Source organism: Cherax quadricarinatus, chromosome 50 (assembly GCF_038502225.1).
Source record: "Cherax quadricarinatus isolate ZL_2023a chromosome 50, ASM3850222v1, whole genome shotgun sequence".
Classification (NCBI taxonomy): Eukaryota; Metazoa; Arthropoda; class Malacostraca; order Decapoda; family Parastacidae; genus Cherax; species Cherax quadricarinatus.
This window is the reverse complement of record NC_091341.1, coordinates 22,320,692-22,346,199: the sequence shown is the minus strand read 5'-3', so window position 1 is coordinate 22,346,199 and position 25,508 is coordinate 22,320,692. Positions and strand designations below refer to the sequence as shown.

The 25,508-nt window shown below is 37.6% G+C and overlaps 1 protein-coding gene across 3 annotated transcripts; it reads right to left on the bottom strand.

Annotated features, from left to right (window-relative positions):
* Window positions 1–2,199: 2,199 nt before the first annotated feature.
* LOC128695438 (polyadenylate-binding protein-interacting protein 1) lies at window positions 2,200–25,392 on the bottom strand. Of its 3 annotated transcripts, none has more exons than XM_053786052.1 (10): window positions 24,751–25,392; window positions 16,520–16,555; window positions 15,989–16,131; window positions 14,409–14,512; window positions 12,560–12,656; window positions 7,745–7,857; window positions 7,284–7,500; window positions 5,738–5,947; window positions 3,985–4,082; window positions 2,200–3,440 (listed from the first exon to the last, which is right to left on the bottom strand). In XM_053786052.1, exons 1-10 carry the CDS (start codon window positions 25,358–25,360, stop codon window positions 3,365–3,367), a joined length of 1,704 nt encoding a protein of 567 aa, XP_053642027.1. In that variant the 5' UTR covers window positions 25,361–25,392; the 3' UTR covers window positions 2,200–3,364. The 3 variants fall into 3 exon arrangements, with proteins under 3 accessions (XP_053642027.1, XP_053642029.1, XP_053642028.1); XM_053786054.1 differs by having other exon boundaries at window positions 15,989–16,086; XM_053786053.1 differs by lacking the exon at window positions 16,520–16,555.
* Window positions 25,393–25,508: the final 116 nt, after the last annotated feature.

The window sequence follows — 25,508 nt, the reverse complement described above, 5'->3', positions numbered from 1 at the left end:
AAGCTGGTAGGCCCACATGTGAGAGAATGGGTCTGTGTGCACCATATAAAAAAAATCCTGCAGCACACAGTGCACAATGAGAAAAAAAAAACTCCAACCGTTTTTTTAATTAAAATGCTGAATTTGTGGTCTATTTTCGTATAGTATTTATGGTTGTATTCTCATTTTCTTGGTCCCCTTTGATGGAATGGAAAACATATTATAGAAATAGAGGTGATTTTGATTGGTTTTACTATGAAAAGAACCTTGAAATGGAGCTCAAAGTAGGGGAAATGTTTGATTTTTGCCAATGTTCAAAAGTAAACAAATGATGTCATTTTCCAATAAATGTCCAGGTAGCCATTCTAATATGCAGTCATGAATGGGTTGACATTATTTATACAAATATTACAACATTGCAGTAGTCTGCATAACAGTAAATCTTCTATTTTTTGTTGTAATAAAAATTCAAAATAGAAAGCAAGAGTAATATCAGAGGGGCCTGGAGATGTGACTGATGAACAAAGAAAGTTATTTTAGAGCCAAGAATATCTGCATTGTTCATTCTGGACCCTTTTTTGAAATTGTCATATTTTTTAATTTTTGTGAAATTGGGCAAATTACAAATTTCTGACCACGTTATTGGGTAGTTGAAATCGGTAAATGGGCAGTTTCTTGTAATCAATCGACAGAAAAAATGGAATTCTAAAAAAATAGCAATGAGTTTGGTCGACTGGAACAATGGAATTAGCCGAAAATAGGGCTCAAAGTGGGCGAAATTGCCGATACGTAAATATTGCCGAGATTGCTAACTTCGCCAGAGCATAATTCCGTCAGTTTTCCATCAAATTTCATTCTTTTGGTGTCATTACAATCAGGAAAAGAGTCTCTATCATTTCATGAGAATTTTTTTTTTTTTTTTTTAAATTTTGCGACACCAAGACACACCTCAGGATTTGGGGTTGCGACAGTCAAGGGGTTAAAACAGCGACTTTGCACTGTATTTTCTTATGGTATTTATGGTTGTATTCTAGTTTCCCTGGTCTCATTTTATAGAATGGAAGACATATTACAGAAATTGAGATGATTTTGATTGGTTTCACAATGAAAAGTACCTTGAAATTGAACTCAAAGTAGCAGAAATGTTCGATTTTTGCCAAAGCTCAAAAGTAAACAAATCATGCCACGCATCCAATACACGTCAACTGGAAAGTCTAATATTCTTTCACAAGTGCGTTGATATTATTTATGCCCTTTCTACACTAATGAAGTAGTCTGCATATCAGTAAATCTTCTATTTTTTGTGAGAATAAAAATTCAAATTGGAAAGCAAAAGAAATGTAAGAGGGGCCTGTGGACGTGACTATTGAACAGAGGAGTTATTTTAGTGCCAGGAATGTCTTTCTTATTTATTCTAGACCCTATTTGGAAATTGGCATCTTTTGAAATTTGTGTGAAATTGGAAAAATTGCTAATTTCTGACCACTTTATTGGATAGTTGAAATCGGTAAATGGGTGGTTTCTTGTACTCATTCGATAGAAAAAATAGAGTTCTAGCGAAATAGTTATGATTTTTGTCGACAAGTACATTGGAATTGGCCGAAAATAAGGCTCAAAGTGGGCGAAATCGCCGATGCGTAAACACCATCGAGACCGTTAACTTCGCAAGAGCATAATTCCGTAAGTTAACCCTGAAAGGGTTAACTCGCTGGCCATCTCCTGCCAAGGCAGGAGAAAACACATTTACCATCATTCATTCAATCACAGTTTTTCAGAAGTGGAGCACATGCCAATCAGATTACCCTCCAATTAACATCCCCACCTCTAGACCTTCAGATTCCAAGCACAAACCATCCTACCTCCAGGATTCTTAGTCCAACGAACCAGTTTCCCTGAATCCCTTCATAAAAGCTACCCTGCTCATACTCCAACAGCACATCCATTAAAAGCTACACGTCTTCACTCACTCCCATCTAGCAAACTCATATAAACCAGCTGAATGCTTAAACCCCTAAAATTTGAGGCCTCTTTTATCCCCTCTCTCTAACCGGTTCTAGTAAAATCCCTACCCCATCTGCCTTCCACTCCAGATTTACACATGTACTTAAAGTAATTAACAATGCTCTAAATAAAATTAAAAATGAAGTGCTTACCTAAAATGCATGTTATTCCAGCACAAAATAAAATGAATATGTAACAAAATTGTGGTAAATAAAAGTCTTCTAAACAGGAAAACAAATATTTCTTGTATCTTGAAATGTTAGTTACAAGATAAACCATCATAAGCCCACAAGACATGTGTCCCAAGAGTTGAGGCTAGCAAGCCGTAAATTCCTCACAGCTCAGGTTAACAGTGAAAATATTGTTATGAAGCGATAAACTGAGCTGTTGAAAACAATTATCCGTCAAATGTTTGCAGCGTACAGGAAATCTAAAGCCCAACCAAATATCCATAGCAAAAGTGCAAGCCAAAACCTCTACAGAGAGTCATTACAGTAGAGAGAACCATCATCAAAATCAAAGGGTTTAAATAAATTTAAATATTAACAAACCCCATTAATAGGCTTGCAGTAACAATCTTATTTACAACAAGAATAAGCCTTTATGTCATAACTATGGATAATGAGCAGGAGTGTAGGTAAATTTAAGTTTATTAGTACTGATAAATTATTACGGTTAATGAGAATCAAATTGAAGTTGAGTATTCACCAAAATTCTGTGTAATTGCTCAATTACACGATAATAAATTATTGAAGGTAATATACGCTAACGAACAACACTGCAGAATTATATGAATACAGTAACAAGAAATTAGAAGTGCTAATAAAATATTTTCCAATAGAAAGCAATATCAGGATAAGCCTGTTTGATTATCTGGACAAACTCTTTATTGATGTCAAAATTGCCCTCAAATTTTGTGTTCCTCATTGATTAATTTATAAATATGAAATACAAATGCAATAGATTAAATATTACTTTATGAACTCAACAAGTGGAAAATGATGCTATGACTAATATCATCATCACATTAGTCATCAATTTAAATATGTATAACTAAAATTGTTATTTAAGAAATAAAAGGAAAGGATTAGGTTCTATTGAGAACAATGGTCTCCCTGAAGACTCTAAAGAGTGTTTTCCAAGTAATAAGCTTACTGATTCAACCACAAGAAAAGCTTTGTGATATACTGCATCAACAACCTACCAGTACAGTAACAGGATTCCGATACACATTAAGGTTGAGTTACAATTATTTTCCTAAATTTGATACATGATCTTTACACACAGCATGGACTGGTATTACCCATGAAAATAAAGCATCTCAAATTCTAGAATAAGGCTTTTTTTGTAACTGAGAATTTAGCCTTCATAGAGATCATCAGTCTCATTGCTGCAGTCGGAGAAACTCTTCGAATGCCTCGGCCACATCGCCTTCTAGTTCTTCTACTGCTGGTGACCACCTGAAAGATTATTATTATTATTACAATCATAACGAAGTACTAAACCCGTAAGGGTCCCTGAAGAAATATAATAGCTCAAATCGGTACAATGACAAACAGTCTTTCCATAATGAACACAAAAACAAGATGGGTTTGATGCTGACTTTGCAATTCAGAAGCTGATGCTACCTTACTAGGGAGCATGGGAAAAGATAAAAAAAAAAAAAAAAAAAAAAAAAGTTTCCAACCTGTTAATTTTCCTGTTCCATTACCTTCACACTACTACAGATTCTTTCCCAAATAAACTTAAGCTGGTATTTTTCTTACTGCTCAAGTGTAAATCCCTCACATAGTCAATAAAACATTAACCAAACAATCTTAATATTAACTTCCCATAGTGGCAACTACAAGTCACATGAATCCCATTTAATATTGCTAGATATAACATCTGAAAATTTATCAAATTACCAGCAAAAAAAAACATTCAAGTGTGTTATTGTCTAATTCCTAGATTTATCATGGTATCTTTCAGGTACTCCAATGCTAATCTTCTCTGTACACTTACCCAGAGTTAATAAAATCATCTGTGTCACTGGCAGAGTCTTCTGGCTCATCCTCAACTCTCTGGATCACTCCACCTGGTCCATAGTACACTGTTCCCATCTGAAAAGTACACATAGTAGAAAATACACAATGAGTACTGACAAGTATACATAGTAGGACATACATAATTACTACTGAGCAGTATACACAGTAGAAAGTGCACAATAACTATTGAGAAGTATACATAGCAAAAGTACTCAATGACTATTGAGAAGTATACATAGAAAGTACACAATGACTAACGAGAAGTATACACAGTAGAAAGTACACAATGACTACTGAGAAGTATTCATAGTAGAAAGTACACAATGATTACCGAGAAGTATACATAGTACACAATGACCAAAGCTTTTTGAGTGCTGTACATCCAGTGCTTTTAACCAAAAATGTTGTTAGCATTATTACTAATTTTTTAAACACACAGCCGTTTCCCTCCGAGGCAGGCAGGGTGGCCCAAAAAAGATGAAGTCTGAAATCTGGGACAAAATCCAATGGCTCAACCTATTAAAAAAAAATGGACAAAGTCCAGTGGTTAGAAAATTCTTTGTTATGATCACAGTAAAACAATCTCAACTCTAATCACTACAACTGCCATTACCAGCCACCCTTCAACTGAGGGTTTAGTAATCAAACAATTCTACGTCTATTAACCCAGTCCAGTCATAATTACAGCGTGTTCCAAGTCAAAGTTACAAGTTGCAGCAAATTTTGGTGGTGAGTCTCTGCCATTTATGCCAAAATATAGACCATTTAACTCTTCAGGTAGCGAGGTTGCTCTAACTCTACAACCATGTTAAAGTGACCCAACATCGGAGGGAAAAAGCACTATGATTCGTATCTTTGTCTTTATCAGAAATGAAAATGAGAGAGAATTTGGGCAAGTTCTTTACCTTGATGAAAAGAGATTTATACTGTAGGGGCCTCAAATTTTTACTTACTGATTACTGTATTATATTCGAAATACAGTTTTTTAGAAAACTGAAGGTCTACCTTCCCATATTTTCATTATTACATTTGCATACATTTTGTATGAGCTGTTGCACTATGACCGTAAATATTAAAATATGAATTTTTGCTTTTGCTCTGGCACATGCAAAAACATACAGCAATACAGCAATTATAGGAGGCAGGCACATCCTGGTTGTCTGTCTGTAAAAATATTGTAAAATTACTGCACCTCTGATTATCAGATACCATATATAACTGACATGTTTCCCTTTTTTACAATCATCACCACTCAAATTAAATTTAGGCTTCTCTAACCGTGCTAACATATTTTGGCATTAACCACAGTACTCTAGATCATACTTTCCTCTACCATATATCTCAAACTAATATACTATCCCCTTAATTCTATATCTATTTATCTCTGTCCACTTTTCACCATTTTAAATACAATTTTTATATTAAGAAACTAAAACTGGTTTACTCTTACTCTTTCATAACTAATCCAAAACTTTCATGGCTACTATTTCATTATCTAAGTTTCCCTTTATTAATTTTTTTTATTCAAATGGTATCTAACAATCCTATTTTCTAAATTATAGTGAACACCAATGATGTTTCTTCCTGAACATACATTTGTAATCATTGACATTTTTCTCTTTCTCAAGCAATTGTTTTCTATTAGCTGGGTAAATAAGGATACAAAATGACATAATAGAATACTGTAATGCTGTTTTATGACAAAAAAAGTAAAAAATTGGTATACATACAGGAATATTGGAATGAGTGGGTGTATCACCAGGAGAGTGAGGTGGAGATGGTGGACCACGACCCCAGTTGGCAGCTCTTAACTCTATGACAGCTAGTAGGAGAGACCGGGTTCCAGTGGACACCGGAGCAGTCATGGCAACATCCTTCAAGTTACACATTAGCTGGTCCATTTCATTTCTGTTGCTACTGTCCAAATTACTACCTGTGAACTGAAAAAGTGTAAAGTTAGTTTGCTCATTTCAGAAATTTAAATTACAAGAATCTCTTTTTCACCAAGAGCTGGAAGGATTTAACAGCCAAAACATGATCATCAGTAGCTGAAATTCCTATACAAACTTATATAATTGTTTCCTTTACTTGGTAATAGTGGTCTTTTATGACTTGATATGCTGCTGAAAGCCCTAAAGAGATGAGGAGTTAAAAGGATTTCACCCGCCATGATTAGAATCTCTGCTTCTTAACTAGGCAAAGACGGGTTTAATCCACATGATTCCTCCTCAGCCTCTTCCTCAGTTTGTTGTTTTCAAGAGCATGTAAGGTTAAATAGTTTTTACAAGAAGAGTGAAACATACGTTTAATTGTTGCCATTTTTTTAAAGCACTGGTCATCTTCCACTGAGGTAGTGTGACCCCCCCAGAAAAAAGAAAACACATTAATCATCATTCACTTGAGTGCTCTTTTGTCAGAAGTGTGCTGATATCAGAGTTCAGATGACCCTCCAACTTAGGCATCCTTGCCCTATCTTCAGGCACTGTACTTCCCAGCTCCAGGACTCCAGTCCGGCTGAACGGTTTCTCGGAAATCCTTCATAAATGTTACTTTGCCCACGATTTCTGAGAGACCGTTAAACCGGACTGGAGTCCTGGAGCTGGGAGGTACAGTGTCTGAAGGTAGGGCAAGGATGCTTAAGTTGGAGGGTCATCTGAACTCTGATATCAGCACACTTCTGACAAAAGAGCACTCAAATGAATGATGATTAATGTGTTTTCTTTTTTCTGGGGGGCCACACTACCTCAGTGGAAGATGACCAGTGCTTTAAAAAAAAATGGCAATGATTAAATGCATGTTTCACTCTTCTTGTAAAAACTATTTAACAGACTGAGACCTTACATGCTCTTGAAAACAACAAACTGAGGAAGAGGCTGAGGAGGAATCATGTGGATTAAACCCATCTTTGCTTAGGTAAGAAGCAGAGATTCTAATCATGGTGGGTGAAATCCTTTTAAGTCCTCATCTCTTTAGAGCTTTCAACAATTTATCACCTACTCCACTTGTTTCTAACATTTGAAATACATTATAAGTAACAAAAAAAGGCACAATACCGTGACTGGAACGATACACAAATAACCCGCACATAAAAGAGAGAAGCTTACGACGACGTTTCGGTCCAACTTGGACCGAAACGCCGCCGTAAGCTTCTCTCTTTTATGTGCGGGTTATTTGTGTACATTATAAGTTAAAATACCAGTAATTTAAAAAAAAAAAAAAAATTCTTCTGTACAAGAGACAACATACCAAATCAGAAATTGAATGAAGTCAACTAACCTTTAAAACCTGTGCAACACACTTTAGATTCGAGTCTGTTGGGTGAGAGAGCAGAGCTCTGAGAAGTTGACACAGTGCTCCTTGAAGAATATTTAATGTTTCTCCACTTGATGTAACTAGCTGGGTGAAAAGTTCTGCAAGGAATAGTGTGAACCCACACACTCTTGGTGGATCCGTATGCAGGTAAACATCTTTAACATTGAATTCTTCCTGGCATCTTAAAAGTAATGAAAGAAAGATAACATTCAAGAAATGTTAACCTGCTGGAAGAATCAAGTCATTAACTTAAAACGGAAAGAGAAATCAACCACAATTATCCTTGCTATGTTTCTACTTTTCTGGGTAATAAAAAGTGCCTAATTCTTACACTAAACTCATTACATATAATACTACTGCAACGTTAATACGATAAACTTGTTTAGCATAATATAGTCTTCAAAACTGCATGAGCATGCACTAACCTCTGTAGTAAGACACTCTTAAAGGTTGGCCCATTGTAAGACTGTGTTACATTTTTGGAGAGGTGCTGACACAATTTAGCACCACTATATCTGAAGTTCACCTCACCTACACCCTGTGGACATACATTAAAGCATATATGTGAACAGTATTTAGATAAAGGTAGGGAAGTTTTCATTGCATTTATGCATATAGAAAAGGCATATGATAGTGGATAGGGGAACAATGTGGAAATGTTGTAAGTATATGGAATAGGTAGTAAGTTACTTAATGCTGTAGAGTTTTTATGAGGAGAGTGAGCCTCAGGTTAGGGTATGTAGGAGAGAGGGAGATTACTTCCCAGTAAAAGTAGGTCTTAGACAGGGATATGTAATGTCACCATGGTTGTTTAATATATTTACAGATGGGGTTGTAAAAGAAGTAAATGCTAGGGTGTTGGGGAGAGGGGCGAGATTAAATTATGGAGAATCAAATACAAAATGGGAGTTAACACAGTTACTTTTTGCTGATGATACTGTGCTCTTGGGAGATTCTAAAGAAAAGTTACAAAGGTTAGTGGATGAGTTTGGGAGGGTGTGTAAAGGTAGAAAGTTGAAAGTGAACAAAGATAAGAGTAAGGTGATGAGGGCATCAAACGATTTAGATAAAGAAAAACTGGGTATCACACTGGAGAGAGGGAGTATGAAAGAAGTGAATGATTTCAGATATTTGGGAGTTGACTTGTCAGTGGAAGATTTTATGAAGGATGAGGTTAACCATACAACTGATGAAAGAAAAACTAAGTGGTGCATTAAGGTATCTGTGGAGACAAAAAAAAGACATTATCCATGGAGGCAAAGAAGGGAATGTACAAGAGTACAGTGGTACGAACATTCTTATATGGGTGTGAAGCATGGGTTGCCCATGCTGCAGTGTGCAGGCGGCTGGAGACAGTGGAGATGTTGTATCTAAGGGTAATATGTGGTGTAAATATTATGCATAGAATTCATAGTGTGGAAATTAGGAGGAGGTGTGGAGTTACTAAAAGTATTAGTCAGAGGGCTGAAGAGGGGTTGTTGAGGAGGTCTGGTCATTTAGAAAGAATGGAACATGTACAGGTCCACATTCCTTTATCCGAAACCCTTGGGGCCAGCAGTGTTTCGAATTTCAGAGTTTTTCAAATTTCAGAATGAAGGTGGGGTCTAGGGTAGTACCCCCATAATCAAACATTAACACTACAGCAAAAATGTATGAATACTCATACTAAATGGGATAAATAAAGACTATAAATACTACTATGGAGGTAGTAGGTAGACAGCAACCACCCAGGGAGGTACTACCATTTTGCCAAGTGAGTGTAAAACGAAAGCCTGTAATTGTTTTACAAGATGGTAGGATTGCTGGTGTCCTTTTTTCTGTCTCATGAACATGCAAGATTTCAGGTACGTCTTGCTACTTCTACTTACACTTAGGTCACACTACACATACATGTACAAGCACATATATACACACCCCTCTGGGTTTTCTTCTATTTTCTTTCTAGTTCTTATTCTTGTTTATTTCCTCTTATCTCCATGGGGAAGTGGAACAGAATTTTTCCTCCGTAAGCCATGCGTGTTGTAAGAGGCGACTAAAATGCCGGGAGCAAGGGGCTAGTAACCTCTTCTCCTGTATATATTACTAAATGTAAAAGGAGAAACTTTCGTTTTTCCTTTTGGGCCACCCCGCCTCGGTGGGATGCGGCCGGTGTGTTGAAAGAAGAAAGAAGAATACACATCCCTCTGGGTTTTCTTCTATTTTCTTTCTAGTTCTTGTTGTTTATTTCCTCTTATCTCCATGGGGAAGTGGAATAGAATTCTTCCTCCGTAAGCCATACGTGTTGTAAGAGGCGACTAAAATGCCAGGAGCAAGGGGCTAGTAACCCCTTCTCCCGTATAAATTACTAAATTTAAAAAGAGAAACTTTCGTTTTTCTTTTTGGGCCACCCTGCCTTGGTGGGATACGGCCGGTTTGTTGAAAAAAAAAATATATATATATATATATATATATACACACAAACCCTTCTGGGTTTTCTGCTATTTTCTTTCTAGTTCTTGTTCTTGTTTGTTTCCTCTTATCTCCATGGGACTAAAATGCCAGGAGCAAGGGGCTAGTAACCCCTTCTCCTGTAAATATTACTAAATGTAAAAAGAGAAACTTTCGTTTTTCCTTTTGGACCACCCCACCTCGGTAGGATACGGCCGGTTTGTTGAAAGAAGAAATACTACTACAGTTTATTTATAGAGTAATAGTATATTGATAAATGAAATAATGGGATAATTATAGACCAGGAACATGATTCTCAAGACGATTCTCAAAACAATTGACAGACGGTGTTTTTAAAGACTTCTTCAAGTGTCATCTGTCTTATCAACATAGGTTTCTGTCTAAGCAATCTCTCTTTAACTGAGTAAATTGCGATAATCTCTTGCTCACTGATAAAATGCACATTATTCAAGGCCAGCAATTGCTTATTTGTATTTAACACCATTTTAGCAATTTCACCAAAACTCAAGAAATGCACAACAGGTGCATTATTGTCAATGTTCAGCATCTCTTTGATGTCAGCTTCCTGTAACTCCATTAGCACACAGTCAAGATCTTCGTTTTTTGCTCTATGCAGGTTTTCCTATTTTTCATTAGGTTTTGGTCATCACTGTCACTATAATACTTCAGTAACTTGTCTTTCTGTTTCTTTAAATCATAAACAGTAGGACGCTGCACTGGCACACCACGATCAAGGTCCTGCAGTAACTCTACTTTCTGCGTTATTGATAATGTCAGAGGCTTTCTTTGCTTTTTGTGTTACCCATAGTGGTATCTGCAGCTCTTTTTGACATTTTCACAGTGAAATTAAACACAAGTCACAAAATAAAAAGCAAAAACAAAATATCAGCGAACAGCAGATGCACGTGTAAATACTACAAGTGCTGAGACACAACTTGTGGTGTTGAAGTTGTGTAGAGATGACTAATGCTCTACACTCCATGAAAAAACTTCAGTTTTTGAAGTTTTTCAAATTTCAGAATTTCGGATAAAGAAATGTGGACCTGTAAATCTGTAGGAAAAGGAAGGCAGGGTAGGGGTCATCCTCGAAAAAGTTGGAGGGAGGAGGTAAAGGAGGTTTTGTGGGCGAGGGGCTTGGACTTTCAGCAAGCATTTGTGAGCATGTTAGATAGGAGTGAATGGAGACAAATGGTTTTGGGGACCTAATGAGCTGTTGGAGTGTGAGCAGGGTAATATTTTGTGAAGGGATTCAGGGAAACCAGTTAGCCAGACTTGAGTCTTGGAAATGGGAAGTACAATGCCTGTACTGTAAAGGAGGGGATTGGGATACTGGCAGTGTGGAGGGACATCTAAACTGTCGTATCTGAGCGCCTCTGCAAAGACAGTGATTATGTATGAGTGATGGTGAAAGTGTTGAATGGTGATAAAAGTTTTGTCTTTCCTTTTGGGTTTTCCTTTCTTTTTGGGTCACCCTGCCTCAGTGGGAAATGGCTGATGTGTTAAAAAAAAATTAACACAAAATTTTCTCCTCTATCCTTTTGGTGATTTATACAGAAGGGGTTACTAGCCTCTTGCTCCCAGCATTTCAGTCACCTTTTATCATGTGCAAGGCTGTGGAGGAAAAATTTCACCCACTTTCCCATGGAGATGAAGGAAAATGCTATAAGAACAAGAACTATTATAAGATCAGAAGTAAATTCAGATGAGTGTATATAGCATACATGTTCATACTACACATGCACAACTGCATAAGTAGTATGAGCTAATTGTAAGCAGAAGTAATAAGACGTTCCTTTCATCTTGCATGTTTATGAGACAGAAAGAAGACACCAGCAATCCTACCACTTTTTCTTTCTTTCAATACACAGGCTGCATTGCACCAGGGCAGGGTGACCTATAAAAAAGAAAAACAAAAGTTTTCCTTTATAAATTTAGTAATTTATGCAGAAGGGATTACTAGCCCCTTGCTCCTAGCATTTTAGTCACCTCTTACAACACACACGGCTTATGGATGAAGAAATCTTTTCCACTTTCCCAGGGAAATAAGAGGAAATAAAGAACAAGAGCCTAGGTAGTAGGTAGATAGACAGCAACCACCCAGGGAGGTACTACCGTCCTGCCAAATGAGTGTGAAACGAAAACCTGTACATAACTGTCTTACATGATGGTAGGACTGCGAGTGTCTTTTTTTCTGTTTCATAAACATGCGGGATAACAAGTATATCTTGCTACTTCTACTTACACTTTGGTCACACTACACATGCATGTATATTTACACACCCATCTGGGTTTTCTTTTATTTTCTTTATAATTCTTGCGTTTCTTTATTTCCTCTTATCTCAATGGGGAAGTGGAAAAAAATTCTTTCTCAGTAAACTATGCATGTCATAAGAGGTGACTGTAATGCTGGGAGCAAGAGGCTAGTAAACCCTCCTCCTGTATACATTACTAAATTTAAAAAGAAAAACTTTCATTTTTAATTTTAGGTCACCCTGCCTTGGTAAGATACAGCTGGTTCATTGAAAAAAAAAAATCTGTTATTTGACTGAGCTGTACTAAATTAAACCAAGAGCACACAATATTAGACTACCAACATGTCTGTGAATGGGATCCAGAATGCATCCCAGGTTTCCTAATGAAATATTTTGTATCCGTGAATTTACCATCAACAAGATTCTTGTAAAATTTTTCCCCTTTGAAGGCCTAGGTACAAGCTCTATTTACAAAATTTATATACAAAGACGTTGAAATTACAGATAACTTAAATAGAAATTAATTTAAGAACAACATACCTGCTCAAATATTACTGTGATGAGCTCTTTCATAAGGTATGCATCTTTCACTTGCCACGTGAGTATCGTTGTTAATTGTCGTGCAATTTGATCAAATCTGTAAAGTATAAATACATATAATACCTCAAACCTAAAAATATATTAGTGTAAATTTTACTAATTCTTTTTTTTATTTCCTTTCAACACATCGGCCATCTCCCACCAAGACAGGATGACCCAAAAAAGAAACACTTTCACTAACTTTAGTTTTTTTCTATTTGGTTCTCACATTTTCTGTTTCTTAATCCTAAACAACTAGGGATATTTTGGTTGCTGTTGTGAAGTGCCCTCCACTCTCCAATAATACCTCTCTCCTATCACAACTATCTCAGAAGGTACACAACTGGTTGAAACAATAGGAGGCATTTCTTCAAAAATATTTTCTATCAAGAATATCCAGGACATCAGTATCCATTAACCCTTTCAGGGTTTCGGCCGTACTAGTACAGCTTACGCACCAGGGTTTTTGACGTACTAGTACGCCTAAATTCTAGCGCCCTGAAATCTAATGAAAGCTGGTAGGCCTACATATGAAAGAATGGGTCTATGTGGTCAGTGTGCGCAGTATAAAAAAAATCCTGCAGGACACAGTGCGTAATGAGAAAAAAAAAAACTTTGACGGTGTTTTTTTATTAACACAGCGACTTTGCACTGTATTTTCGTATGGTATTTATTGTTGTATTCTAGTTTTCCTGGTCTCATTTTATAGAATGGAAGACATATTACAGAAATTCAGATGATTTTTACTGGTTTTACAATGAAAAGTACCTTGAAATTGAGCTCAAAGTCGCAGAAATGTTTGATTTTTACCAAAGTTCAAAAGTAAACAAATCATGCTATGCGTCCAATGCACATCAACTGGTGAGTCTAATATTCCTTCACAAGTGCACTGATATTATTTATACCATTTCTACACTAATGCAGTAGTCTGCATAACAGTAAATCTTCTATTTTTTTGTGAGAATAAAAATTCAAAGTGGAAAGCAAAAGAATGTAAGAGGGGTACGTGACTAATGAACAGAGGAAATGTTATTTTAGTACCAGGAATGTCTTTCTTGTTTATTCTGGACCCTATTCGGAAATTGGCATCTTTTGAAATTTGTGTGAAATTGGCAAAATTGCTAAATTCTGACCACTGTATTGGATAGTTGAAATTGGTAAATGGGTGGTTTCTTGTACTCATTCGATAGAAAAAATGGAGTTCTAACGAAATAGTTATGATTTTTGTCGACTAGTACACTGGAATTGGCCGAAAATAGGGCTCAAAGTGGGCAAAATCGCTGATGCGTAAACATTGTCGAGACCGCTAACTTCGCGAGAGCATAATTCCATAAGTTTTCCATCAAATTTCATACTTTTGGTGTCATTATGATCAGGAAAAGATTCTTTATCTTTTCATAAGAAAAAATAATTTTTTTTTATGAAATTTGGCCGACCCTGAGAACAAGTCTCTGATAGGGCCTGTCGACCCTGAAAGGGTTCAAGAATAATTGTAGTGAGGTTTGTTTTAACTGCTTATTATTGCTCCTCTGCCTTCAGATTTAACAGCAAAAACATTTGGTTCCCAAAATCTACTTCCAGCACAAATTTCTTTCTTAACACTATAATCTAACATCAACAACATACAATTCTGTTTCTTTTTCCAAACATCATAATCACATATAAAATGCAGGCAACATTTGTAAATAGTAAATGAGATGAAAGGAAGAACACACCAAATGAGCTGTTCAAGTGTAACAAGATATAACAATAAAAAAACATCACAAAAAAAAAAAACAATAATGGGCAAAACAATTCTACAGAAACTTACCTATTAGGTTTTATAGTAAGCTGTACAACCAAGTTGTTAACTTGTACAACAACTGGGTGGCATGTGTACTGAATTTGAGGCTGGGGAACAACTGGACTTGTCACCTAGGGCAAAAAAACATATGAAAAATCCCTTCTATTATGCAAATAATATTTGTAGACTGAAAGTTCCATTTGTACTGACAGGAATGAATGATCATGTGAGCAAATGTTACCTTCCAATAGAAATGGCATCTTTCTTTTTTTTGACACACTGGTCATCTTCCACTGAGGAAGGATGTCCCGAAAAAGAAACACTGATACTCTTTTTTTATAATATTCACAAAACCACATGGTCAATTCTGCAAAGTACTGCAGCGACTCACTACTGAATATTTGAGCATTCCAGTACAGCCATCAACTATTAATAGCCCTGCATCCACATCAACACAAGAACCACAGCCATCTACCTCAGCTCAGTAGGCTTACATCAACCCTGTGGCCTGGTGGCTAAGCTCTCACTTCACAGGGCAAGTGTCTGGGTTCGATTCCCGGCGAGGGTAGAAACACTGGGCGTGTTTCTATACATCGGATGTCTATGTTCTCCCATCAGTAAAATGGGTGCCTGGGAGTTAGTCAACTGATGTGGGTCACATCTTGGAAAAAAACTGACCTAATTTTCCCGAAATGCTCTGCATAACAAGCGGCTTTCTACATAGTAGTATGTCACTGATGTCGGCTAGGCCTGTATACTTTGTACATGTACTTGTAGAAATAAAGATATTATAATAATAATATTATTCTCACTGCCAAACTAGAAGGCTAAGTTATACTGTAGTAACTTTTGCCTAGTCCAGTACAATAGTAAAAAACAATTATTTGGCAAATCTGAAGGTGTCTGGAACTTAACCATACTTTTTCATATGTTCTTCACTTCACATAAATGCTATTGTACATAAGTGCTGATTTTCAGGAACTTAACCTGCCTCTTATGACAGTTTACTGTATTATATTGTTATTAAAATGAAGTTCTATGGAAAAAATTTAACCCAAATATTGTTTTTAAAATATGTAGTCATTTTTTACAGTGCACAATTTCTTTTAGTCTAGCACACAATCCCTAAATTGAAAAGCCAATCATAGAGTTTTGTTGCAAATGTGCTCAAGGGATTTCCTATGTCAAAATATAGTACTGTGCAATGTTTAAATTAAGGAAGAAGCCCATACAGGTCATTTACAACAAGGAGTGGCGAAGGTTTGATTCCCAGTCTACTAACTGTGGTCTAGTCTTTGACCTATGAGGCTGCTGCATTTTTTTCACATAGCTTATGTGACACAAAAGCCTAAACATTAAAAAATATTAAACAATGTGGAGAACATTTAGTGCTATTTGTGGGTGGGAGGACTGTTTATATGTTTACAAAGGAATGCTCTTAACATCTACTGGCATTATGTTGAAAAGCTTCGAGCCTTAAATATTGATACACTATCGTGTTCTTGCGCTGCATTTCCCATATTTGTCCATACACACACTGGTTTTTACTTAATACCTTTTTAGTATTTTAAAAGTAGTTCTAAAAAGCAACTGGAAATAATTCTTACCTGATGATGTTGCTGCATACTCTGTACTGGATTAGAAATCTGGATTTGTGGTTGAGCTGAAGGTTGAATAAATGTTCGTGGGACAAATTCTGGGGCATCTGCAGAGAGTAAGAATGTTTTCTTGGATTTTATTTCTTGAGGTTCTGTAAGGAAAACACTTTGTAAATTTTTGTTACAATAATTATGCACAGTATAACAAATGCTAGGTGAAAAAAAAAAAGTTAAGACAATATGGTGTTGAAGAATTGAGAACAAATAGGAAATTGAGAATGGAGTCAAATATGTACAGATAAACTTTTAGATCAGTACGTCAGGACCTGGAGCTCAAGTTCCTCAAACACAGCTATACAACAATAGCAAGGCCAGAAGCTACAGCTCAACTCAGCACCCTCAACTGGCCCAGGAGCTGGAACTCAACCCTCCCCAAACACATCTAGATTTTGAGATCAACTGGTAGATGCAACCTTAAGATACGTATATATTTTACTAATTATATAAATGACATTAGCACTCAGAAATGTTAATACTCACGCATACTAGATGTGCACCAATTACGATTGCCACCTCCTGTCAGAGGAACACAAGCATTAATGGCTTACAGGGGCAATAGGGTGCAAACCAATAAGCAGAACTTTAAGAAATTCATGACACATATTCCTATGGCCAGGGGATGTGTAAAATAGTGTCAACATTAAAGGTTTTGAAAGGGAACTCGAGTTTAGGTTAATTTCTGAATTTATTGCGAGTGTGAGGTTTGAATTACCGTACTGTACCTTAATGATTAAAAATACACAAACTATGGCCATGATGCAGCACAGTATGATTTCCAGTTGATATTTTCAGGTTTCTGGCTAATCCAAGTACATGTTGAAATATTACAGTACAGAAATTTAATAACAAGCATAAAGTTGACTACCTTGCATTAGTATTAAGACAAAAAGAAAGATTTATTTTAGCCACTCTTATCTTGCCTAGACTTGAGTAGTTATTAGATACTAGGATTAGTCTGCTTGAAATGCCCTGGCATGATAGTGGCTTTCTTTATACTTAACAAGCCAAAATTGTAATTACACATTGTAATATTTTACACAAGTTATTTTTTTAAGTGTAGGTAAAAAATATACAAATTTAAAAAGCAAATACCTCTACCATAATTAGCATACAATCAATTCACATAAATGCATAAATCATACCTATGTCTGAACATATAATCTCTAACATTGTTATTATGGCATTATTTGTACCTAGTTATGTGTACACTTATAGTTCTTTGGATGATACATTTTTTTAAATACTTAGCTAGTACTGAATAGTGCTGGTAGATTTAATATTGGTTTACTGTGTCGTTATTTATATGGGATGAAAATCCACCTTTATGGATGGTGTGATCTTGGCTCTTTTGAAAAAAATCTGAGATTTGAACTGTAGTATGTATTGGCATACCTCTGGCAAGACAGTGATGGCCTGAGTGATGATGGAAGTGTTTGTTCTTTTCAGGTCACCCTACCTTGGTAGGAAATGGCCAATGTGTTAAAATGGTAATGACACAAAATCGTGTCATAATGACATGTGTCATTATGATTTCGTGAGTCATAGTAGCTATTTCAGCTGGATTGTTTGCAGACTTTTTGAGGTACAAGTACATATTTGATTATGGAGCTTATTTCGGAGAATGTGGTCAGTGCTAGGTACAATATATGGTATAGATAAATGACTCGGAGAACCAATAGGATGAAAATGAAAATGTTTATTTCCTTGCAAAGCTTACAATGTGTGGTTTACATATCATAAAATATTAATTACAAAGAAAGCCACTAGCATGCCTAGGCATTTTGGGCAGACTAATCCTAATTCTTACTCTATATTGGCACAGGTTATAGAGCAGTACATTTTAATATACATTATTGCATACTGATGTAAAAGTTAAGTAAGTGAAATGATTATCATTAATTAGATTGATAATAGTGAGGTAGTATAAAACATATAACAATATTACAGTTAGTAAATCTAGTAATGGGAATGGTTTTAGCTTGGCATGATACACTGTTTCTATAAAAGCTCCTATATTGGTAGAATATTTCAGGCAAATTTAGGACTAATTTAAGACTAGGCAATAACTATACAGTATTAGGAATTTTATGTTTGAGTGAATGTAAGTGTAAAATAGGGAGAATTACAGATATCGAGAGTAAGTCTATTTTGTTTTGGATGTGTTCATGATACAAAAAAGAGAATAGGTGGTTTTCACATAGTCAGATGATGATGGGGTGTTTTAGTGAGATGAGGCATTTTTTAATGGTAGTTTTGAAAATGGTGGTTGAGTCTGCGGTGCTGGAGTTTTCGGACAGGGAATTCTAGATTTTAGGCCCTTTTATGCAAACTGAGTTTTTGGAAGAGATTTAGCTGGACACGAGGAATGTCAGATTTTTGTGTCTGGTATTGTGTCTATGGGTCCTGTTGCAACTATTAAGAAAGTGTTTTAGTTCAAGGTTAATATTAGAATTTATGGTTCTGTAAATGTAGCTCGCACAGTAGTAGGTGTGAATGTTCTGTACAGTTAGTAAGTTTAGGTATTTGAAGAGTGGGGGGGGGATTGTCTAGCATTGGATTGCGTGATAATTCTTACTGCAGCTTTTTGTTGGGTTATTATTGGTTTTCAGCAGGTTGCTGATGTTGATCCCAGGCACAAATAGCATAGGTGAGGTAAGGATAGATGAGTGAATAGTATAGAGAGAGTAGGGCTGATTGTGGTACAAAGTAATGTAGTATCTTTGAGAGGATCCCAACTGTTTTTGATACTTTTTTTGTTATGTGTTGGATATGGGTGTTGAATTTCAGGTTGCTGTTCAGGTGCAGACCCAGAAATTTGCTCTCATTATGTTTAGCAATAAGAGTGCTGTCAATCATAATGTTCATCTGGGCATTACCTGTTCTGCTCCCAAATATAATGTAGGTTTTGTTGGTGTAAGTTTATTGGCAGTCATCCAGGTCGATATTTTTACTAGCTCTTCATTAACAATGGTGTTGAGTGAGGTAAGATTAGGGTGGGAGATGACGTAAATCGTGTCATCAGCAAAGACAACAGATTTAAGTTGTTGTGATGCATTAGGAAGACCACTGATGTACAAGAGGAAGAGCAGGGGGGCCAAGGATACCTCCCTGTGGTACTCCAGTATCCAGTGGTTTTGTTGATGAGGTTGTCCTTAACAGAGACATACTGATGATGAATTTAGACACTTCTGCAACAATTGGGTATCTCTATTGTGAAAACGTTTTGCTAACCAGTGGCTTCCTCAGTTCATTTGGATTGAGGAAGCCACTGCATTGCATAAGTGTCTAATTCATCACAGTATATGGTGTTAGAATCATTAACCCTTAAACTGTCCAAACGTAGATCTACGTTCACTTGCGTAGCGCACCGAAAGTAGATCTACGTTCAATTTTACATGCTTTCTTTTGTAAAAAAAAATAATGTAGATCTATGTTCAGAGCGCTACATGAGTGAACAAAGATCTACGTTTGGACAGTTTAAGGGCTAATGGTTAGGTACTCCTGGTACCTGACTAGTAGCAGAGGGTGGGGATTCCTTTTATTCTGACAGAGTATTATTTGTTGAGATCAAGTCAGCCAGTCACACCTGTCTTCAGTCAGCCAGTCACACCTATCTTCAAGAAAAACGATTAACTAGATGTTGGCAATTCCAGACCTGTTAGTATGCCAATGTCATTTCTAAAATACCATACAAAGTGGTTTATGTTCCTGTAGAGAAGTTGTGCCTAAATGAAGAAAAAATACTGTGTTCCACATTATTTTTATTATTATTATTATTACTATTATTATATTAAAATAAATGCTAGACCTGAATGGGCCATGTAGTTGTGTAATGTGTGCAAGAGAAGGGGTTACTGCACGAGCAAAATTAATGTGAAAGTTGGTGCAGTAGATTAGCTTCAGCTACAAAAATGCCAGGGTGAGTCTGCACAGGAAGAGGACTTTCAGCAAGGTCAGTTACAGCAAGCGTATTTGGGCACTGCAGATGTCATAAGTGAATTCTGATAAGTGGGACAGTCTATTAAGATATGGTGAATCAATAGCTCAGCCTGGCAGTATCTGTAATGAGGTTCTGGTCATCTCTCCAAGTGGTGTGCTTCAGTCTTAATCGTGTACTTGATGTCTCACCAGGGGGTCACCTGATACGCCTTAAGATGATTAAATTTCCATCAGATGGAATGACCCAACCACAACAAAACCACCAACAGAATCAACATTGAAACAAGGTTGGTAGTGATTTCTTCTCCATCTGTCTGGGAACTGGATATTCCAAAAGGGAAAATATTCTCACTAATGAGGCCAAAGCACAAGGGAGGAATGGGGGATTATTCAATTTCAATCAGAGGAAGGGGAAAAAATATACAGTTCTTTGGATTAAGAGCTAATTTGCTGTGGCAAGGGATCCAATTGAAGGAGAAACTAAACCACATGATCACCAACCAGGGGAACCTCAACAAGAATCCTATTCACTGGAAAACTTCATATGAATATTACTATTATTGTATTATTATTATTCTTATTACTGTATTATTATATTCATGGAAAGTGCTAAATTCTCAAGCCTCATTCAGTGATTACTGTATCTTAGGATACTACCAGAGTGAATCTCATTTTCTTAACTGGGGAATAAAACCTAATTTTGATATGCCAGTTGAAACTTTTCAGCCAATTAATTGGTCACCATCCGGCAGACCTGTGTCGGGAGACACTTGTCCAGTTTCCTAATGAATAAAATACTACCATCACCTGCTACAAGACAGAGGAGAGAGATGGTAGAGAGGGAGAGCCAAAGAATAAAGGGATAACTTCAAATTTCAGCTAAATTGGGATAACAGTTGTAAGCTAAAGATGAAGAAGCCTACTGAGTAGAAGAAATGTTTCGGAATAAAGATACCTAACCATTGCACATGTGTCTTACTTTCAACCTGTCAGTATTGTATACCATTTTCATATTCAAGCTGAAGTGTAAAACAAAATTAATCTGTGAAAAACTATATGGTATACAGTATATCTCTTATATACTGTAAGCTAATGGTTATGGGGATCATTTTTCCCCCATGGCCCAGTCACAGACCAGACTTCCTGAACTGGCAAGGAAATATTGCAAGAATAAGAAGTACAGTATTAAAAATGCATAATTATAAAGACATGTGCAGACTGAATGAAGATAAGTGTGTAAGATTTACCTCCCATCTTACATGCAATCCTCCCAGAGGACAAAATATTTAACAGGCTTCTTTTTCAGACTTGCATGACAGGACAGCAGTGCCTCCCTGGATGGATACTAATGTGGCTCAGTTGGTTGCCACCTCAGCTCACACATTCAGGGACCTGAATTTGATCTCCAGCACGAGTGGAAATGTTGGGCACGTTTCCTTACACCTGCTGCCCCTGTTCATCTAGCAGTAAGTAGATACCTGGGTGTTAGGCAACTGGTGTAGGTCACATCCAGGGGAAGATGATTAAAGGACCCTAATAAAAATAAGACAGACAGTCCCCAATGACATCCTGACTTTAGTGGGCTATCTCTGGGTTAAAAATCTTGGTAAAATCGTCTTCATTTATGAATCGACTATGAAGCAAAGGATTTGCAGACTGGTTTGCATCTAGTTAAACAAGAGGAAACATTGTTAAGGTCAACAATGCTGCAGGAAATCCTTCAGTGATAGGATGTGAAGTTCCACTATTATTCCTGTACTATACGAAGATCCCAATAGAAATAAGCCATAGTTTGACTACCAAGCCATCCAGTTATAAATATAAATAATGTACCATTAATATTTTTTTTATTTTTTTTTTTTATTATCACACCGGCCGATTCCCACCAAGGCAGGGTGGCCCGAAAAAGAAAAACTTTCACCATCATTCACTCCATCACTGTCTTGCCAGAAGGGTGCTTTACACTACAGTTTTTAAACTGCAACATTAACACCCCTCCTTCAGAGTGCAGGCACTGTACTTCCCATCTCCAGGACTCAAGTCCGGCCTGCCGGTTTCCCTGAATCCCTTCATAAATGTTACTTTGCTCACACTCCAACAGCACGTCAAGTATTAAAAACCATTTGTCTCCATTCACTCCTATCAAACACGCTCACGCATGCCTGCTGGAAGTCCAAGCCCCTCGCACACAAAACCTCCTTTACCCCCTCCCTCCAACCCTTCCTAGGCCGACCCCTACCCCGCCTTCCTTCCACTACAGACTGATACACTCTTGAAGTCATTCTGTTTCGCTCCATTCTCTCTACATGTCCGAACCACCTCAACAACCCTTCCTCAGCCCTCTGGACAACAGTTTTGGTAATCCCGCACCTCCTCCTAACTTCCAAACTACGAATTCTCTGCATTATATTCACACCACACATTGCCCTCAGACATGACATCTCCACTGCCTCCAGCCTTCTCCTCGCTGCAACATTCATCACCCACGCTTCACACCCATATAAGAGCGTTGGTAAAACTATACTCTCATACATTCCCCTCTTTGCCTCCAAGGACAAAGTTCTTTGTCTCCACAGACTCCTAAGTGCACCACTCACTCTTTTTCCCTCATCAATTCTATGATTCACCTCATCTTTCATAGACCCATCCGCTGACACGTCCACTCCCAAATATCTGAATACGTTCACCTCCTCCATACTCTCTCCCTCCAATCTGATATTCAATCTTTCATCACCTAATCTTTTTGTTATCCTCATAACCTTACTCTTTCCTGTATTCACCTTTAATTTTCTTCTTTTGCACACCCTACCAAATTCATCCACCAATCTCTGCAACTTCTCTTCAGAATCTCCCAAGAGCACAGTGTCATCAGCAAAGAGCAGCTGTGACAACTCCCACTTTGTGTGTGATTCTTTATCTTTTAACTCCACGCCTCTTGCCAAGACCCTCGCATTTACTTCTCTTACAACCCCATCTATAAATATATTAAACAACCACGGTGACATCACACATCCTTGTCTAAGGCCTACTTTTACTGGGAAAAAATTTCCCTCTTTCCTACATACTCTAACTTGAGCCTCACTATCCTCGTAAAAACTCTTCACTGCTTTCAGTAACCTACCTCCTACACCATACACTTGCAACATCTGCCACATTGCCCCCCTATCCACCCTGTCATACGCCTTTTCCAAATCCATAAATGCCACAAAGACCTCTTTAGCCTTATCTAAATACTGTTCACTTATATGTTTCACTGTAAACACCTGGTCCACACACCCCCTACCTTTCCTAAAGCCTCCTTGTTCATCTGCTATCCTATTCTCCGTCTTACTCTTAATTCTTTCAATTATAACTCTACCATACACTTTACCAGGTACACTCAACAGACTTATCCCCCTATAATTTTTGCACTCTCTTTTATCCCCTTTGCCTTTATACAAAGGAACTATGCATGCTCTCTGCCAATCCCTAGGTACCTTACCCTCTTCCATACATTTATTAAATAATTGCACCAACCACTCCAAAACTATATCCCCACCTGCTTTTAACATTTCTATCTTTATCCCATCAATCCCGGCTGCCTTACCCCCTTTCATTTTACCTACTGCCTCACGAACTTCCCCCACACTCACAACTGGCTCTTCCTCACTCCTACAAGATGTTATTCCTCCTTGCCCTATACACGAAATCACAGCTTCCCTATCTTCATCAACATTTAACAATTCCTCAAAATATTCCTTCCATCTTCCCAATACCTCTAACTCTCCATTTAATAACGCTCCTCTCCTATTTTTAACTGACAAATCCATTTGTTCTCTAGGCTTTCTTAACTTGTTAATCTCACTCCAAAACTTTTTCTTATTTTCAACAAAATTTGTTGATAACATCTCACCCACTCTCTCATTTGCTCTCTTTTTACATTGCTTCACCACTCTCTTAACTTCTCTCTTTTTCTCCATATACTCTTCCCTCCTTGCATCACTTCTACTTTGTAAAAACTTCTCATATGCTAACTTTTTCTCCCTTACTACTCTCTTTACATCATCATTCCACCAATCGCTCCTCTTCCCTCCTGCACCCACTTTCCTGTAACCACAAACTTCTGCTGAACACTCTAACACTACATTTTTAAACCTACCCCATACCTCTTCGACCCCATTGCCTATGCTCTCATTAGCCCATCTATCCTCCAATAGCTGTTTATATCTTACCCTAACTGCCTCCTCTTTTAGTTTATAAACCTTCACCTCTCTCTTCCCTGATGCTTCTATTCTCCTTGTATCCCATCTACCTTTTACTCTCAGTGTAGCTACAACTAGAAAGTGATCTGATATATCTGTGGCCCCTCTATAAACATATGACTACAAAATCCATGCAGTCTAAGAATCATTGTATTAATATTAGTTTGTAACACCATTAGTAGACTCCCTTTAAGTTAACATGTAAAGGTTATTTAGATACAGTTACACAAATTATTATTACAATTACCTTATATAGCAAAGTGTAAATATATTACTTGGATTATTCCCCCTATAAACAATCAGTGACTTATTTTCATTGGGGTCCTGAATGAAGCTTATCTTATAGTATTATTATTATAATAAAAAAGAAGTGCTAAACCTACAAGGGTCATACAGCACAGAGCTTATCTTATAAATATTTTTAATGGTCTTAAAGGCAAACTCTGACTATATATTGATGATAGTGACGTCAAGTATATATATGGAGGTTATCAATACAAACAAAATAATAAAAAGATAATGCTTTCTCACCTGTTACTATGGTGGAATTTTGTTTTTGCTGAGGAAAGACCCCAGGCTGAGGTGGGAAGACCCCAGGTTGAGGAGAGAAGACCCCAGGTTGTGGGGCCAATACCCCAGGCTGTGGGGGCAATACTCCAGGCTGTGGGGGTAAGACCCCAGGTTGTGGGGGTAAGACCCCAGGTTGTGGGGGTAAGACCCCAGGTTGATGAGAATTAAGACCAGGCTGAGGTGGGGGGAACCCAGGTTGGTGGAGGATTATTCCAGACTGTGACAAGACCCCAGACTGAGGCGAGAGAACCCCAGGCTGAGGAGGGAGGGTCCCAGATTGAGTCGAGAGGACCACAGACTGAGGAGGGAGGGTCCCAGACTGAGTCGACAGAACCACAGACTGAGGCAAAATGACCGCAGACTGCGGCGAGATGACCCCAGACTGAGCCTGGAGGACCACAGACTGAGACTGTAGGGCCCCAGACTGAGACTGTAGGGCCCCAGACTGCGGCTGGAGGACCCCAGGGCCCTCAGGATGTACATGTGGCCGCCTCAGAACAGCTCTCTCAACCCCATCATTCCCCGTCACACCTCTCCCTCGGCCCCGCCCTCTACCTCCTCCTGCCTCCATAGCACCACCAGCAGGAGTAACACCTCACAAACACCTACAGATACAGAGTATTTCCACAGAGAGGCCACTTTAATGGACGTGTCCGCGGCATGTAGCCTCTACGACTGCTACTTTGCTACTCTGAACTTCACAACTATATTTTGCAATT

What these genes read in the sequence shown, in the direction of transcription:
- LOC128695438 (XM_053786052.1), bottom strand. Translation starts at nt 25,360, where the DNA reads ATGGAGGCAGGAGGAGGTAGAGGGCGGGGCCGAGGGAGAGGTGTGACG. An exon ending in AAATTCCACCATAGTAACAG is followed by an intron (nt 16,556 to 24,750) that starts GTGAGAAAGCAT and finishes TTCCTCTGACAG; the next exon opens with GAGGTGGCAATCGTAATTGG. An exon ending in CTTACTATAAAACCTAATAG is followed by an intron (nt 12,657 to 14,408) that starts GTAAGTTTCTGT and finishes TATACTTTACAG; the next exon opens with ATTTGATCAAATTGCACGAC.